General features: G+C 39.5%; 5 protein-coding genes across 5 annotated transcripts; 3 read left to right on the top strand and 2 right to left on the bottom strand.

Annotated features, from left to right (window-relative positions):
• Positions 1–205: 205 nt before the first annotated feature.
• On the top strand, positions 206–1,780 carry LOC146610530 (uncharacterized). Its single transcript, XM_085345234.1, has one exon. It carries the CDS (start codon positions 206–208, stop codon positions 1,778–1,780), a length of 1,575 nt encoding a protein of 524 aa, XP_085201360.1.
• Positions 1,781–3,360: 1,580 nt separating this feature from the next.
• LOC146610529 (uncharacterized) lies at positions 3,361–4,853 on the bottom strand. Its single transcript, XM_085344866.1, has 2 exons — positions 4,593–4,853; positions 3,361–4,472 (listed from the first exon to the last, which is right to left on the bottom strand). Exons 1-2 carry the CDS (start codon positions 4,767–4,769, stop codon positions 3,879–3,881), a joined length of 771 nt encoding a protein of 256 aa, XP_085200992.1. The 5' UTR covers positions 4,770–4,853; the 3' UTR covers positions 3,361–3,878.
• Positions 4,854–6,115: 1,262 nt separating this feature from the next.
• Positions 6,116–8,392, top strand: LOC146610528 (uncharacterized). The gene has a single exon (XM_085345254.1). The coding sequence runs from the start codon at positions 6,116–6,118 to the stop codon at positions 8,390–8,392; it is 2,277 nt and encodes a 758-aa protein (XP_085201380.1).
• A 1,570-nt stretch (positions 8,393–9,962) lies between these two features.
• Positions 9,963–11,455, bottom strand: LOC146610527 (uncharacterized). Its single transcript, XM_085344867.1, has 2 exons — positions 11,195–11,455; positions 9,963–11,074 (listed from the first exon to the last, which is right to left on the bottom strand). Exons 1-2 carry the CDS (start codon positions 11,369–11,371, stop codon positions 10,481–10,483), a joined length of 771 nt encoding a protein of 256 aa, XP_085200993.1. The 5' UTR covers positions 11,372–11,455; the 3' UTR covers positions 9,963–10,480.
• A 1,262-nt stretch (positions 11,456–12,717) lies between these two features.
• LOC146610526 (uncharacterized) lies at positions 12,718–14,994 on the top strand. Its single transcript, XM_085345253.1, has one exon. It carries the CDS (start codon positions 12,718–12,720, stop codon positions 14,992–14,994), a length of 2,277 nt encoding a protein of 758 aa, XP_085201379.1.
• Positions 14,995–15,431: the final 437 nt, after the last annotated feature.

Here is a 15,431-nt window from a genome sequence, read left to right as displayed (position 1 = left end):
ACGTCACTTGAACTCCTTTGAAGACAGTTCTGGGGGCGGAGTCAGATCCTATAAATATCCCTCGAGTACATACCTTGAACCCATAGATCGCTATAGTTCTGAACTAACAGTTTCCACTTGCGAACACTTTGTCTCATTGAGTAGATCATTTTTCAAACACAGAATAACACGTCGTATAAACTAAACTAAATACATTCATTTCAAAATGAGCTCCCTAAGCTACTTTGATATGCAGATGCTCAGAAATGAGATAGAAAATTACAAACAAGCTAAAAAACTTCAGCTTGAGGAAATCCAAGAAAATTACAAACAAGCTAAAAAACTTCAGCTTGAGGAAATCCAAGAAAAGAATTGTAGGATTTCAAGTCTTGAGGCATCTTTGAAAGAAGAGCAGGGACTGGTTGCAAAGATGAAAGAGGAGTCCAAAGAAATGCAGGTGCTCAGAAATGAGATAGAAAAGTACAAACAAGCTGAAAAGCTTCAGTTGGAGGAAATCGATGAAAAGAATTGTAAGATTTCAAGTCTTGAGGCATCTTTGAAAGAAGAGCAGGAACTGGTTGCGAAGATGACAGAGGAAACCAAATCCCAGCTAAGGTCCGCAGAGTCACAGAATGTAGATCTCACAAACAAATATGAGGCAAAAATTCGGGCTCTTCATAAGGCAATCAAACACCTTGAAAATAAGTGTGCCACTGAAAAAACGATGCGGGACAAGAAAGAAAAGGAGGTGGAATCTCTGGTTGTCCTTAAAATCAAAAATGAGCAACTTAAAGAACTGCAGAAACAAAATGAGCAGCTTCAGACTGAGATTCAGAACAATGAGAAGTACATTCATCGTAATGACTTCCTTGAAAGAAGGATAGACGAGCTTCTTACACTACCTGGGGAGGTGTACTGCCGTCAACAGAAAGTTAAAAGTGTGGAAGAAGAGAAAGAGAAACTACAGGCTGAACTTAAAAAGTGTCAAAGACAAAATGAGGAGTATAAAGCGGGAAAGCGCTGGGCAATAGATGAGAAAAACCAACTGACAAAGAAAAATGATGAACTGAAAGTACGTCAAAGGGAGAAGGAATGTAACAACATAACGTTGAGGAAAGAGTTAAAAGCTAAAGTCCTGGAATCTGAAAGTCAGATAAAGGAGCTGGCAAGGCAACGTTTTACTATCGACCGTCTGGAAAACTGCCTTGAGGATAAAACTAAGCAAATAATTATATTTGAAAATGAGACGCAGGAACCTGGGAAGAAAATTTCATCCCAAAAAAATAACATAGCCCGTCTGAAAACTGCTCAACAGCTGAAGGGACTTTATGACACACTCGGCCACACTGTGCAAGTCGAGAAAAAAGCCTCCCCAGAGCAGCAAAGAAAGGATGGGGATGAACAAATAGCCCGGAAAAAGGTGAGATTTGACCTGAGTAATGTGGAATACTTTCCATCCAAAGGCGACAATGAGCTGAAAGAACAACAGAAAGAAATTAGAGACCTTAAGGGTAAAATGGGTAACAAGCTTACCACATATGACAGTAAGCTAAAAGCAGTGCATGGCCTGCTACCTCCTATTTCCACTAGGGCCCGGTCTAAAACTGTAGACAACTCAAAGAAGCAGTCTGAGTCTAGGAGCTCACTCAACCTCAAGTCCACTGTTACTCCCAAGGCAGAAGAAGAAATGTTTCATCCCCATTCACCTGAACTTACTTCCCAGTCAACTCTACGTAGAGTATACAATCCTGCTACAAAAATACTCAAGCGCCGGCTTTCAGCCAAACCCAACCACATCTAAAAAATCCTCCTACCAGTTCCCTACAATCTCTGCGTTATTGTAGGGATGTTACCTTGCAATATTATATTATATAATATAATAAAGGTTTAAAATTGGCACAAATAAAATTGATGTGAACTGAATTTTTCTTTTGATGTGTACAAGTGGTTGTATTTGAGTACTTTTGATCTGCTTTTATTCACTACTACGCACACACTGGCTTCAAAAATACAAAGTGATGGCAGTCCCCATGAAAAGGGAATTTTGGCTTCATTTTTGTACAGTGGCAGGAAGTGGAGTGAGGTTATTAAAATAGGCTGTTCTCAGCTATTTTTAAAGCTACATTTTAGTTAGTTTTTAGTTAGCGAACCTTTAGTTACTGTGGCCAAATACATATTTCATTTTTTAAAGTAAACACATTCTCAGTCACTTGCAGTCAGACATTGAGCAAAAGCACATGTTCGGTAGCTAATCCTTGTATTTACCCTGACTAACAAAATATCTCTGCTGAAGTCACTGAGATGGTTTATATGAGAAACAGAAATGTTACTGGCCTGATCAGTCACTAGGCAATGTTGCCGTTACTGTACCTTTAGGAGTTACACAGTCAGAGCAACATGCTGGACTCTTCTTTAGCTCCTCTGCAGAGCCCATTATTAAATATGTGCAAACAGCAGCATGTTTCTGGCTCCCTCCACACATGGTCAAGGTCAGGTTTATTGATCGAGCACATTTCCAACAGCCCATGCTGCACAACTTGCTTTACAAACTAGAATGCAACTAAAACAAGTAAAATGCACTACAATGACGCAATAAAATATAAATGAATAATAACACTAAAATAAAATAGAATGCATTTAAATTACTTATTGGCAGCTGATTTGACGCAGTTTCAAATGAAGATGAATCAATGAGAGGATTAAAAAAAATGTTCTCACAGTTTTCTTCAGTCGCAAACTGTCTTTAATATCAGACATATTCCAATATTCCAGTTTCTAGCAGATATCTCAGTTTCTTGATAACACAGCTGATACATACTCCAATGTTTAATGCAAGCAAAAACTTTTTGAATGCTTCTCAGAGGAGATCACAGCACTCATAACACTGGTTTTAATTTTCAACACATTATCGGTCTTTACCGCAGTAAAATCAGGTAGCTGTCATTCAATGCCAACATCAGCCTACCTGACAAAGCCAAACTAAATGAAGCTTTTCCATCAACTTCCATCAGACATTATAGTTTATCCAAGCAAAATGTTTTCTTTTTAAAAATCTATGGTTTTGAGGAAAACAACAGCATCTATGAAAGTACATGAATTATTGATTAGGCTATTTGAAAATGGTGAAAGACAAGTCTGATAAAAAGCTGAAAAGATGCTGACACTGTTGTATTTCACGTTAGAATGAATGAAACAAAACTGTAATGCCTGAAAGAAATGTACAGTGGATTTCTCATTTGACTATAAAATATAAATGACTTTTGGGGTGGAGGGACTGAATAGCCAAATTCAATATAAAGATCTACTGTTCCATCACGTTTGGCAGCAAATATCTCATTTATCAGTGCATAGTGGAAATAAATAAGCATTCAACCTCTGATTTGACATTTTATTACTGTCTTAACAAAAGTTGCAGTCAGAAAACATGAAATTCTGCAAAAGAACGATACAAGCTGAACTCATTTTGGTTTGAAGTGAATCAGATGCCATTCATTCACCGACTCCATTTCTAATTTGCCATTTCCCAATCCAGTAGAGAGCTCTGACTTGAATCATGTGTGGAAGGGACAAAGTACAACTCTGAGCAGCACCGTACAGCACGCAGAGACAGTGTGCATCTCTATCGCTGCTGCAGGTATGAAGCTGTGAGGATCATTGACCAGAATGCGTCCTTTTAACAAACTGATGAAACCAGCTGTAACACAGGACTTGTTGTTTTGTTTTTTTAATGCAGACCAGCAAATGCGTTCTAGGAAGAAAGAGTCAGCTGATTCATTTGCTACAATATAAGAGGTATTAGCAGTTCACCCTCCTTCTTAGCGTATGGCACAGTTTTTAAAAGTAGAGGCAGAGTTTCTGTTTAATGCTGTGAAACCTCTGCCACACTCAGCTGTTATCCATCAGTGTTTAGCAGCCCGACTGGGCTTTTTAACAGTCTTCACTTTTACAGAGTTTTTGTATAGTAGCAGTCTCTCTGTGGTGTGAGGTGGCAAGCGGTTCCTTTTTGCTTTCACAATGCACGCAGCCATCGGACTGAAACGGTCAAAACCTCCAGATGTGGCGGGCACCGCCAGCAGCTTCTTGGCGAGGCCTTGGAGCTTCGGGAATCGAGAAGCACATTTCCAGTACTGAAGAGTAGAGTTGCTTTCCCACAGCGGTTCAGACAGGTACACGTCGAACTCTGACATCTTTAGAGTCTTTGCAGGCGGCTGAAGGAAGTTGAAGATGGACTTCCTCTTGAGGTCGTTTTCACTGATTTCAGGACAGTTGTTGTCTGAGCTGCCAGCACAAGTGTCCATCACGCCATCTGTCTGGCTTTCTTCTTTCACATCGTGCTCCAGCCCACTGCCTGTCTGATCTTTCTCTGCCTCAACAGTAGGAAATGTTGAGGCTTCCATGTTTTCTAATGTGGACTCAACAATGCTGCGAGCCTCAGATTTTGACGGAGGTGTTAGGAAATCATTCTGTTCATCCTGGTTGTCATCAGAAAACGGCTGCAAAAAAAATGGTTGTTTTAAATGTACACACATTTTTTTCCTATATCTACTCAACACGCATATTCAATTAAATATAAATCTACAGAAGTCCGCTATGCTTCTGGCCTAATTTGGTACCTGCAGTTTGATCCTAGGATCCAGCACAGCAGCTAGTATCATGTCCTTCTGGTGAATCACTGGCTGGAAGTGTGTGTAGAGGCCTGTGCGCAGGGCCTTGCAGAAGTGGGTGTAGTTGGTGACACAATTCTCCAAGGTTTTATCAAGTCCAATGAGGGACGGTATGATGAGAGACATAGTCACACCATTTCCCTGCAGGACCTACGATAGATAAGACACAAACATGGCATCCACAGTGAAGACATCGTGGACAGCGGAGAATCTCCCGGTGGTGGAGCAGACTGGGACAGAGTTCCACTGATGAAAAAGAGAGTCACGATGGATATTATAAGAATTAAATAAAAAAAGATTCAGACCAAAAGATTTGTGATCTACACAATCCAAGCTGATCAACGATAAGCTCAGTATTTTCATTTAATATATTTTTCATCTGCTTGAATGTTTCCTGCTTCACACAGTGCTCAACCTGCTAGATTTTTGTTTGTTATTCATTTATTTTAAATGTCTAATCTTATCTTTGAATCAAACATTCATACATATATACACTGTGTTCATTATAATAACATACATATATACTGTCAGACACCACTCTGACATTCCATTCATGCTCAGCTGAATATTAAAATGGACAAATATGTGTCATCTCTGCATACGCTATGATCATTATAGAATGACATGAAATATTAAAACTGAGCTTAATCTTCAACATAAGCAGTAGTCATATAAATTCATATACTCTTAAGCACAAATGGTGAAAGTTTTTCTGCAGAATAAGTAGCCTATTAGTTGTATCTGTATTGCGGTGTTCTGATAGTATGGCTTCTTATACTGAAGAAATGGATCTAAATAAATAACTAAATAAATCCTCCAGCACTCGTTATTGTCACCTATTGCTAATGTTTTGACGCTGCCAACCTCTCATACGCTGTAAGAATTTAATTCAACTGTTTATCACAGAAAAAGTGTGACTTGTAGGACACGTAACACTAGCGGGCATAATGTTAGCTTAATAGTCAGCTCAACAGCTGTTGTTAGCTCCGGACAAGTGACTACAACAGTAGCGATGAGCCCCGATGAACGGATCCGGGGGCGGATGGGCTCGTACATAAATGGATCGATCGGGGCGGGATACGGTGGGAAACGACAGATACCTTAAACTTGAAGACAGCCCAAGTAGAAGGATCGCTAAAGTCTGCTAAAAAAAGAAATCGCAATGCAAGTTGAACAAACTTGCAAAGACGCAATATCAAATTTAACCCATTCTAGTACAAAATGACATCATAATAGACTGTCCTTTGAATGTCACGACGTTCGGCGATAACGTCACTTGAACTCCTTTGAAGACAGTTCTGGGGGCGGAGTCAGATCCTATAAATATCCCTCGAGTACATACCTTGAACCCATAGATCGCTATAGTTCTGAACTAACAGTTTCCACTTGCGAACACTGTCTCATTGAGTAGATCATTTTTCAAACACAGAATAACACGTCGTATAAACTAAACTAAATACATTCATTTCAAAATGAGCTCCCTAAGCTACTTTGATATGCAGATGCTCAGAAATGAGATAGAAAATTACAAACAAGCTGAAAAACTTCAGCTTGAGGAAATCCAAGAAAAGAATTGTAGGATTTCAAGTCTTGAGGCATCTTTGAAAGAAGAGCAGGGACTGGTTGCAAAGATGAAAGAGGAGTCCAAAGAAATGCAGGTGCTCAGAAATGAGATAGAAAAGTACAAACAAGCTGAAAAGCTTCAGTTGGAGGAAATCGATGAAAAGAATTGTAAGATTTCAAGTCTTGAGGCATCTTTGAAAGAAGAGCAGGAACTGGTTGCGAAGATGAAAGAGGAGTCCAAAGAAATGCAGGTGCTCAGATATGAGATAGAAAATTACAAACAAGCTGAAAAACTTCAGCTTGAGGAAATCGATGAAAAGAATTGTAAGATTTCAAGTCTTGAGGCATCTTTGAAAGAAGAACAGGAACTGGTTGCGAAGATGACAGAGGAATCCAAAGATGAAAAGATGGAAAAAATGGAAAATGTTTTGCTGGAAACCAAATCCCAGCTAAGGTCCGCAGAGTCACAGAATGTAGATCTCACAAACAAATATGAGGCAAAAATTCGGGCTCTTCATAAGGCAATCAAACACCTTGAAAATAAGTGTGCCACTGAAAAAACGATGCGGGACAAGAAAGAAAAGGAGGTGGAATCTCTGGTTGTCCTTAAAATCAAAAATGAGCAGGAAAAACAAGAACTCAAGATGAAGCTAAGCAAGACGACTGAGGAAAAAAATGAAACACTTAAAGAACTGCAGAAACAAAATGAGCAGCTTCAGACTGAGATTCAGAACAATGAGAAGTACATTCATCGTAATGACTTCCTTGAAAGAAGGATAGACGAGCTTCTTACACTACCTGGGGAGGTGTACTGCCGTCAACAGAAAGTTAAAAGTGTGGAAGAAGAAAAAGAGAAACTACAGGCTGAACTTAAAAAGTGTCAAAGACAAAATGAGGAGTATAAAGCGGGAAAGCGCTGGGCAATAGATGAGAAAAACCAACTGACAAAGAAAAATGATGAACTGAAAGTACGTCTTAGGGAGAAGGAATGTAACAACATAACGTTGAGGAAAGAGTTAAAAGCTAAAGTCCTGGAATCTGAAAGTCAGATAAAGGAGCTGGCAAGGCAACGTTTTACTATCGACCGTCTGGAAAACTGCCTTGAGGTTAAAACTAAGCAAATAATTATATTTGAAAATGAGACGCAGGAGTCTGGGAAGAAAATTTCATCCCAAGAAAATAACATAGCCCGTCTGAAAACTGCTCTTAGCAAAGCAGAAAACGATCTGGAACTGGAGATAAAGAGACGTGAAAATCTTAGGTCTGATAAAGTGCTCCTTTCTGAGACAAAGTTCTGCATTGAGAACGAACTCTATACAGCTAGAGACACTATAAAGACACTTCAGAATAAAATCAAAGAAAAGGCTCAAGAACTCCAAGAGACAAACGTAGACCTTGCCAATGCTAAGACCAGCTATAATGCTGTAAAGACTGAGCTGGACATTATCAAACTGCAGCAGGCAGAACAAAAGAAAGAACACGAGAAACAGCTTAGCTCTGCAAATGACAACCTCTTCACAGTGAAGTCAAAGTTGACGCAAACTGTGGAGGACAAAGAAGAGGTTGAGAAAGCTCTGACAAAGTCCAAACACACAGTATTTAAGCTTGAGCAAGTAATAGAAGAACTGGAAACTGACATTGGCATTCAACGACAAAAGAATGCAGTACAGAAAAAAGAAAATGACGATCTGCTGCAACAGCTGAAGGGACTTTATGACACGCTCGGCCGCACTGTGCAAGTCGAGAAAAAAGCCTCCCCAGAGCAGCAAAGAAAGGATGGGGATGAACAAATAGCCCGGAAAAAGGTGAGATTTGACCTGAGTAATGTGGAATACTTTCCATCCAAAGGCGACAATGAGCTGAAAGAACAACAGAAAGAAATTAGAGACCTTAAGGGTAAAAAGGGTAACAAGCTTACCACATATGACAGTAAGCTAAAAGCAGTGCATGGCCTGCTACCTCCTATTTCCACTAGGGCCCGGTCTAAAACTGTAGACAACTCAAAGAAGCAGTCTGAGTCTAGGAGCTCACTCAACCTCAAGTCCACTGTTACTCCCAAGGCAGAAGAAGAAATGTTTCATCCCCATTCACCTGAACTTACTTCCCAGTCAACTCTACGTAGAGTATACAATCCTGCTACAAAAATACTCAAGCGCCGGCTTTCAGCCAAACCCAACCACATCTAAAAAATCCTCCTACCAGTTCCCTACAATCTCTGCGTTATTGTAGGGATGTTACCTTGCAATATTATATTATATAATATAATAAAGGTTTAAAATTGGCACAAATAAAATTGATGTGAACTGAATTTTTCTTTTGATGTGTACAAGTGGTTGTATTTGAGTACTTTTGATCTGCTTTTATTCACTACTACGCACACACTGGCTTCAAAAATACAAAGTGATGGCAGTCCCCATGAAAAGGGAATTTTGGCTTCATTTTTGTACAGTGGCAGGAAGTGGAGTGAGGTTATTAAAATAGGCTGTTCTCAGCTATTTTTAAAGCTACATTTTAGTTAGTTTTTAGTTAGCGAACCTTTAGTTACTGTGGCCAAATACATATTTCATTTTTTAAAGTAAACACATTCTCAGTCACTTGCAGTCAGACATTGAGCTAATCCTAGCTAATCCTTGTATTTACCCTGACTAACAAAATATCTCTGCTGAAGTCACTGAGATGGTTTATATGAGAAACAGAAATGTTACTGGCCTGATCAGTCACTAGGCAATGTTGCCGTTACTGTACCTTTAGGAGTTACACAGTCAGAGCAACATGCTGGACTCTTCTTTAGCTCCTCTGCAGAGCCCATTATTAAATATGTGCAAACAGCAGCATGTTTCTGGCTCCCTCCACACATGGTCAAGGTCAGGTTTATTGATCGAGCACATTTCCAACAGCCCATGCTGCACAACTTGCTTTACAAACTAGAATGCAACTAAAACAAGTAAAATGCACTACAATGACGCAATAAAATATAAATGAATAATAACACTAAAATAAAATAGAATGCATTTAAATTACTTATTGGCAGCTGATTTGACGCAGTTTCAAATGAAGATGAATCAATGAGAGGATTAAAAAAAATGTTCTCACAGTTTTCTTCAGTCGCAAACTGTCTTTAATATCAGACATATTCCAATATTCCAGTTTCTAGCAGATATCTCAGTTTCTTGATAACACAGCTGATACATACTCCAATGTTTAATGCAAGCAAAAACTTTTTGAATGCTTCTCAGAGGAGATCACAGCACTCATAACACTGGTTTTAATTTTCAACACATTATCGGTCTTTACCGCAGTAAAATCAGGTAGCTGTCATTCAATGCCAACATCAGCCTACCTGACAAAGCCAAACTAAATGAAGCTTTTCCATCAACTTCCATCAGACATTATAGTTTATCCAAGCAAAATGTTTTCTTTTTAAAAATCTATGGTTTTGAGGAAAACAACAGCATCTATGAAAGTACATGAATTATTGATTAGGCTATTTGAAAATGGTGAAAGACAAGTCTGATAAAAAGCTGAAAAGATGCTGACACTGTTGTATTTCACGTTAGAATGAATGAAACAAAACTGTAATGCCTGAAAGAAATGTACAGTGGATTTCTCATTTGACTATAAAATATAAATGACTTTTGGGGTGGAGGGACTGAATAGCCAAATTCAATATAAAGATCTACTGTTCCATCACGTTTGGCAGCAAATATCTCATTTATCAGTGCATAGTGGAAATAAATAAGCATTCAACCTCTGATTTGACATTTTATTACTGTCTTAACAAAAGTTGCAGTCAGAAAACATGAAATTCTGCAAAAGAACGATACAAGCTGAACTCATTTTGGTTTGAAGTGAATCAGATGCCATTCATTCACCGACTCCATTTCTAATTTGCCATTTCCCAATCCAGTAGAGAGCTCTGACTTGAATCATGTGTGGAAGGGACAAAGTACAACTCTGAGCAGCACCGTACAGCACGCAGAGACAGTGTGCATCTCTATCGCTGCTGCAGGTATGAAGCTGTGAGGATCATTGACCAGAATGCGTCCTTTTAACAAACTGATGAAACCAGCTGTAACACAGGACTTGTTGTTTTGTTTTTTTAATGCAGACCAGCAAATGCGTTCTAGGAAGAAAGAGTCAGCTGATTCATTTGCTACAATATAAGAGGTATTAGCAGTTCACCCTCCTTCTTAGCGTATGGCACAGTTTTTAAAAGTAGAGGCAGAGTTTCTGTTTAATGCTGTGAAACCTCTGCCACACTCAGCTGTTATCCATCAGTGTTTAGCAGCCCGACTGGGCTTTTTAACAGTCTTCACTTTTACAGAGTTTTTGTATAGTAGCAGTCTCTCTGTGGTGTGAGGTGGCAAGCGGTTCCTTTTTGCTTTCACAATGCACGCAGCCATCGGACTGAAACGGTCAAAACCTCCAGATGTGGCGGGCACCGCCAGCAGCTTCTTGGCGAGGCCTTGGAGCTTCGGGAATCGAGAAGCACATTTCCAGTACTGAAGAGTAGAGTTGCTTTCCCACAGCGGTTCAGACAGGTACACGTCGAACTCTGACATCTTTAGAGTCTTTGCAGGCGGCTGAAGGAAGTTGAAGATGGACTTCCTCTTGAGGTCGTTTTCACTGATTTCAGGACAGTTGTTGTCTGAGCTGCCAGCACAAGTGTCCATCACGCCATCTGTCTGGCTTTCTTCTTTCACATCGTGCTCCAGCCCACTGCCTGTCTGATCTTTCTCTGCCTCAACAGTAGGAAATGTTGAGGCTTCCATGTTTTCTAATGTGGACTCAACAATGCTGCGAGCCTCAGATTTTGACGGAGGTGTTAGGAAATCATTCTGTTCATCCTGGTTGTCATCAGAAAACGGCTGCAAAAAAAATGGTTGTTTTAAATGTACACACATTTTTTTCCTATATCTACTCAACACGCATATTCAATTAAATATAAATCTACAGAAGTCCGCTATGCTTCTGGCCTAATTTGGTACCTGCAGTTTGATCCTAGGATCCAGCACAGCAGCTAGTATCATGTCCTTCTGGTGAATCACTGGCTGGAAGTGTGTGTAGAGGCCTGTGCGCAGGGCCTTGCAGAAGTGGGTGTAGTTGGTGACACAATTCTCCAAGGTTTTATCAAGTCCAATGAGGGACGGTATGATGAGAGACATAGTCACACCATTTCCCTGCAGGACCTACGATAGATAAGACACAAACATGGCATCCACAGTGAAGACATCGTGGACAGCGGAGAATCTCCCGGTGGTGGAGCAGACTGGGACAGAGTTCCACTGATGAAAAAGAGAGTCACGATGGATATTATAAGAATTAAATAAAAAAAGATTCAGACCAAAAGATTTGTGATCTACACAATCCAAGCTGATCAACGATAAGCTCAGTATTTTCATTTAATATATTTTTCATCTGCTTGAATGTTTCCTGCTTCACACAGTGCTCAACCTGCTAGATTTTTGTTTGTTATTCATTTATTTTAAATGTCTAATCTTATCTTTGAATCAAACATTCATACATATATACACTGTGTTCATTATAATAACATACATATATACTGTCAGACACCACTCTGACATTCCATTCATGCTCAGCTGAATATTAAAATGGACAAATATGTGTCATCTCTGCATACGCTATGATCATTATAGAATGACATGAAATATTAAAACTGAGCTTAATCTTCAACATAAGCAGTAGTCATATAAATTCATATACTCTTAAGCACAAATGGTGAAAGTTTTTCTGCAGAATAAGTAGCCTATTAGTTGTATCTGTATTGCGGTGTTCTGATAGTATGGCTTCTTATACTGAAGAAATGGATCTAAATAAATAACTAAATAAATCCTCCAGCACTCGTTATTGTCACCTATTGCTAATGTTTTGACGCTGCCAACCTCTCATACGCTGTAAGAATTTAATTCAACTGTTTATCACAGAAAAAGTGTGACTTGTAGGACACGTAACACTAGCGGGCATAATGTTAGCTTAATAGTCAGCTCAACAGCTGTTGTTAGCTCCGGACAAGTGACTACAACAGTAGCGATGAGCCCCGATGAACGGATCCGGGGGCGGATGGGCTCGTACATAAATGGATCGATCGGGGCGGGATACGGTGGGAAACGACAGATACCTTAAACTTGAAGACAGCCCAAGTAGAAGGATCGCTAAAGTCTGCTAAAAAAAGAAATCGCAATGCAAGTTGAACAAACTTGCAAAGACGCAATATCAAATTTAACCCATTCTAGTACAAAATGACATCATAATAGACTGTCCTTTGAATGTCACGACGTTCGGCGATAACGTCACTTGAACTCCTTTGAAGACAGTTCTGGGGGCGGAGTCAGATCCTATAAATATCCCTCGAGTACATACCTTGAACCCATAGATCGCTATAGTTCTGAACTAACAGTTTCCACTTGCGAACACTGTCTCATTGAGTAGATCATTTTTCAAACACAGAATAACACGTCGTATAAACTAAACTAAATACATTCATTTCAAAATGAGCTCCCTAAGCTACTTTGATATGCAGATGCTCAGAAATGAGATAGAAAATTACAAACAAGCTGAAAAACTTCAGCTTGAGGAAATCCAAGAAAAGAATTGTAGGATTTCAAGTCTTGAGGCATCTTTGAAAGAAGAGCAGGGACTGGTTGCAAAGATGAAAGAGGAGTCCAAAGAAATGCAGGTGCTCAGAAATGAGATAGAAAAGTACAAACAAGCTGAAAAGCTTCAGTTGGAGGAAATCGATGAAAAGAATTGTAAGATTTCAAGTCTTGAGGCATCTTTGAAAGAAGAGCAGGAACTGGTTGCGAAGATGAAAGAGGAGTCCAAAGAAATGCAGGTGCTCAGATATGAGATAGAAAATTACAAACAAGCTGAAAAACTTCAGCTTGAGGAAATCGATGAAAAGAATTGTAAGATTTCAAGTCTTGAGGCATCTTTGAAAGAAGAACAGGAACTGGTTGCGAAGATGACAGAGGAATCCAAAGATGAAAAGATGGAAAAAATGGAAAATGTTTTGCTGGAAACCAAATCCCAGCTAAGGTCCGCAGAGTCACAGAATGTAGATCTCACAAACAAATATGAGGCAAAAATTCGGGCTCTTCATAAGGCAATCAAACACCTTGAAAATAAGTGTGCCACTGAAAAAACGATGCGGGACAAGAAAGAAAAGGAGGTGGAATCTCTGGTTGTCCTTAAAATCAAAAATGAGCAGGAAAAACAAGAACTCAAGATGAAGCTAAGCAAGACGACTGAGGAAAAAAATGAAACACTTAAAGAACTGCAGAAACAAAATGAGCAGCTTCAGACTGAGATTCAGAACAATGAGAAGTACATTCATCGTAATGACTTCCTTGAAAGAAGGATAGACGAGCTTCTTACACTACCTGGGGAGGTGTACTGCCGTCAACAGAAAGTTAAAAGTGTGGAAGAAGAAAAAGAGAAACTACAGGCTGAACTTAAAAAGTGTCAAAGACAAAATGAGGAGTATAAAGCGGGAAAGCGCTGGGCAATAGATGAGAAAAACCAACTGACAAAGAAAAATGATGAACTGAAAGTACGTCTTAGGGAGAAGGAATGTAACAACATAACGTTGAGGAAAGAGTTAAAAGCTAAAGTCCTGGAATCTGAAAGTCAGATAAAGGAGCTGGCAAGGCAACGTTTTACTATCGACCGTCTGGAAAACTGCCTTGAGGTTAAAACTAAGCAAATAATTATATTTGAAAATGAGACGCAGGAGTCTGGGAAGAAAATTTCATCCCAAGAAAATAACATAGCCCGTCTGAAAACTGCTCTTAGCAAAGCAGAAAACGATCTGGAACTGGAGATAAAGAGACGTGAAAATCTTAGGTCTGATAAAGTGCTCCTTTCTGAGACAAAGTTCTGCATTGAGAACGAACTCTATACAGCTAGAGACACTATAAAGACACTTCAGAATAAAATCAAAGAAAAGGCTCAAGAACTCCAAGAGACAAACGTAGACCTTGCCAATGCTAAGACCAGCTATAATGCTGTAAAGACTGAGCTGGACATTATCAAACTGCAGCAGGCAGAACAAAAGAAAGAACACGAGAAACAGCTTAGCTCTGCAAATGACAACCTCTTCACAGTGAAGTCAAAGTTGACGCAAACTGTGGAGGACAAAGAAGAGGTTGAGAAAGCTCTGACAAAGTCCAAACACACAGTATTTAAGCTTGAGCAAGTAATAGAAGAACTGGAAACTGACATTGGCATTCAACGACAAAAGAATGCAGTACAGAAAAAAGAAAATGACGATCTGCTGCAACAGCTGAAGGGACTTTATGACACGCTCGGCCGCACTGTGCAAGTCGAGAAAAAAGCCTCCCCAGAGCAGCAAAGAAAGGATGGGGATGAACAAATAGCCCGGAAAAAGGTGAGATTTGACCTGAGTAATGTGGAATACTTTCCATCCAAAGGCGACAATGAGCTGAAAGAACAACAGAAAGAAATTAGAGACCTTAAGGGTAAAAAGGGTAACAAGCTTACCACATATGACAGTAAGCTAAAAGCAGTGCATGGCCTGCTACCTCCTATTTCCACTAGGGCCCGGTCTAAAACTGTAGACAACTCAAAGAAGCAGTCTGAGTCTAGGAGCTCACTCAACCTCAAGTCCACTGTTACTCCCAAGGCAGAAGAAGAAATGTTTCATCCCCATTCACCTGAACTTACTTCCCAGTCAACTCTACGTAGAGTATACAATCCTGCTACAAAAATACTCAAGCGCCGGCTTTCAGCCAAACCCAACCACATCTAAAAAATCCTCCTACCAGTTCCCTACAATCTCTGCGTTATTGTAGGGATGTTACCTTGCAATATTATATTATATAATATAATAAAGGTTTAAAATTGGCACAAATAAAATTGATGTGAACTGAATTTTTCTTTTGATGTGTACAAGTGGTTGTATTTGAGTACTTTTGATCTGCTTTTATTCACTACTACGCACACACTGGCTTCAAAAATACAAAGTGATGGCAGTCCCCATGAAAAGGGAATTTTGGCTTCATTTTTGTACAGTGGCAGGAAGTGGAGTGAGGTTATTAAAATAGGCTGTTCTCAGCTATTTTTAAAGCTACATTTTAGTTAGTTTTTAGTTAGCGAACCTTTAGTTACTGTGGCCAAATACATATTTCATTTTTTAAAGTAAACACATTCTCAGTCACTTGCAGTCAGACATTGAGCTAATCCTAG

This window comes from Diplotaxodon limnothrissa, linkage group LG20 (genome assembly GCF_057381915.1).
Source record: "Diplotaxodon limnothrissa isolate DT_005_m linkage group LG20, D_limnothrissa_male_GT1.1, whole genome shotgun sequence".
Taxonomy (NCBI): domain Eukaryota; kingdom Metazoa; phylum Chordata; class Actinopteri; order Cichliformes; family Cichlidae; genus Diplotaxodon; species Diplotaxodon limnothrissa.
This window is presented reverse-complemented; position numbering and strand designations above follow the sequence as displayed.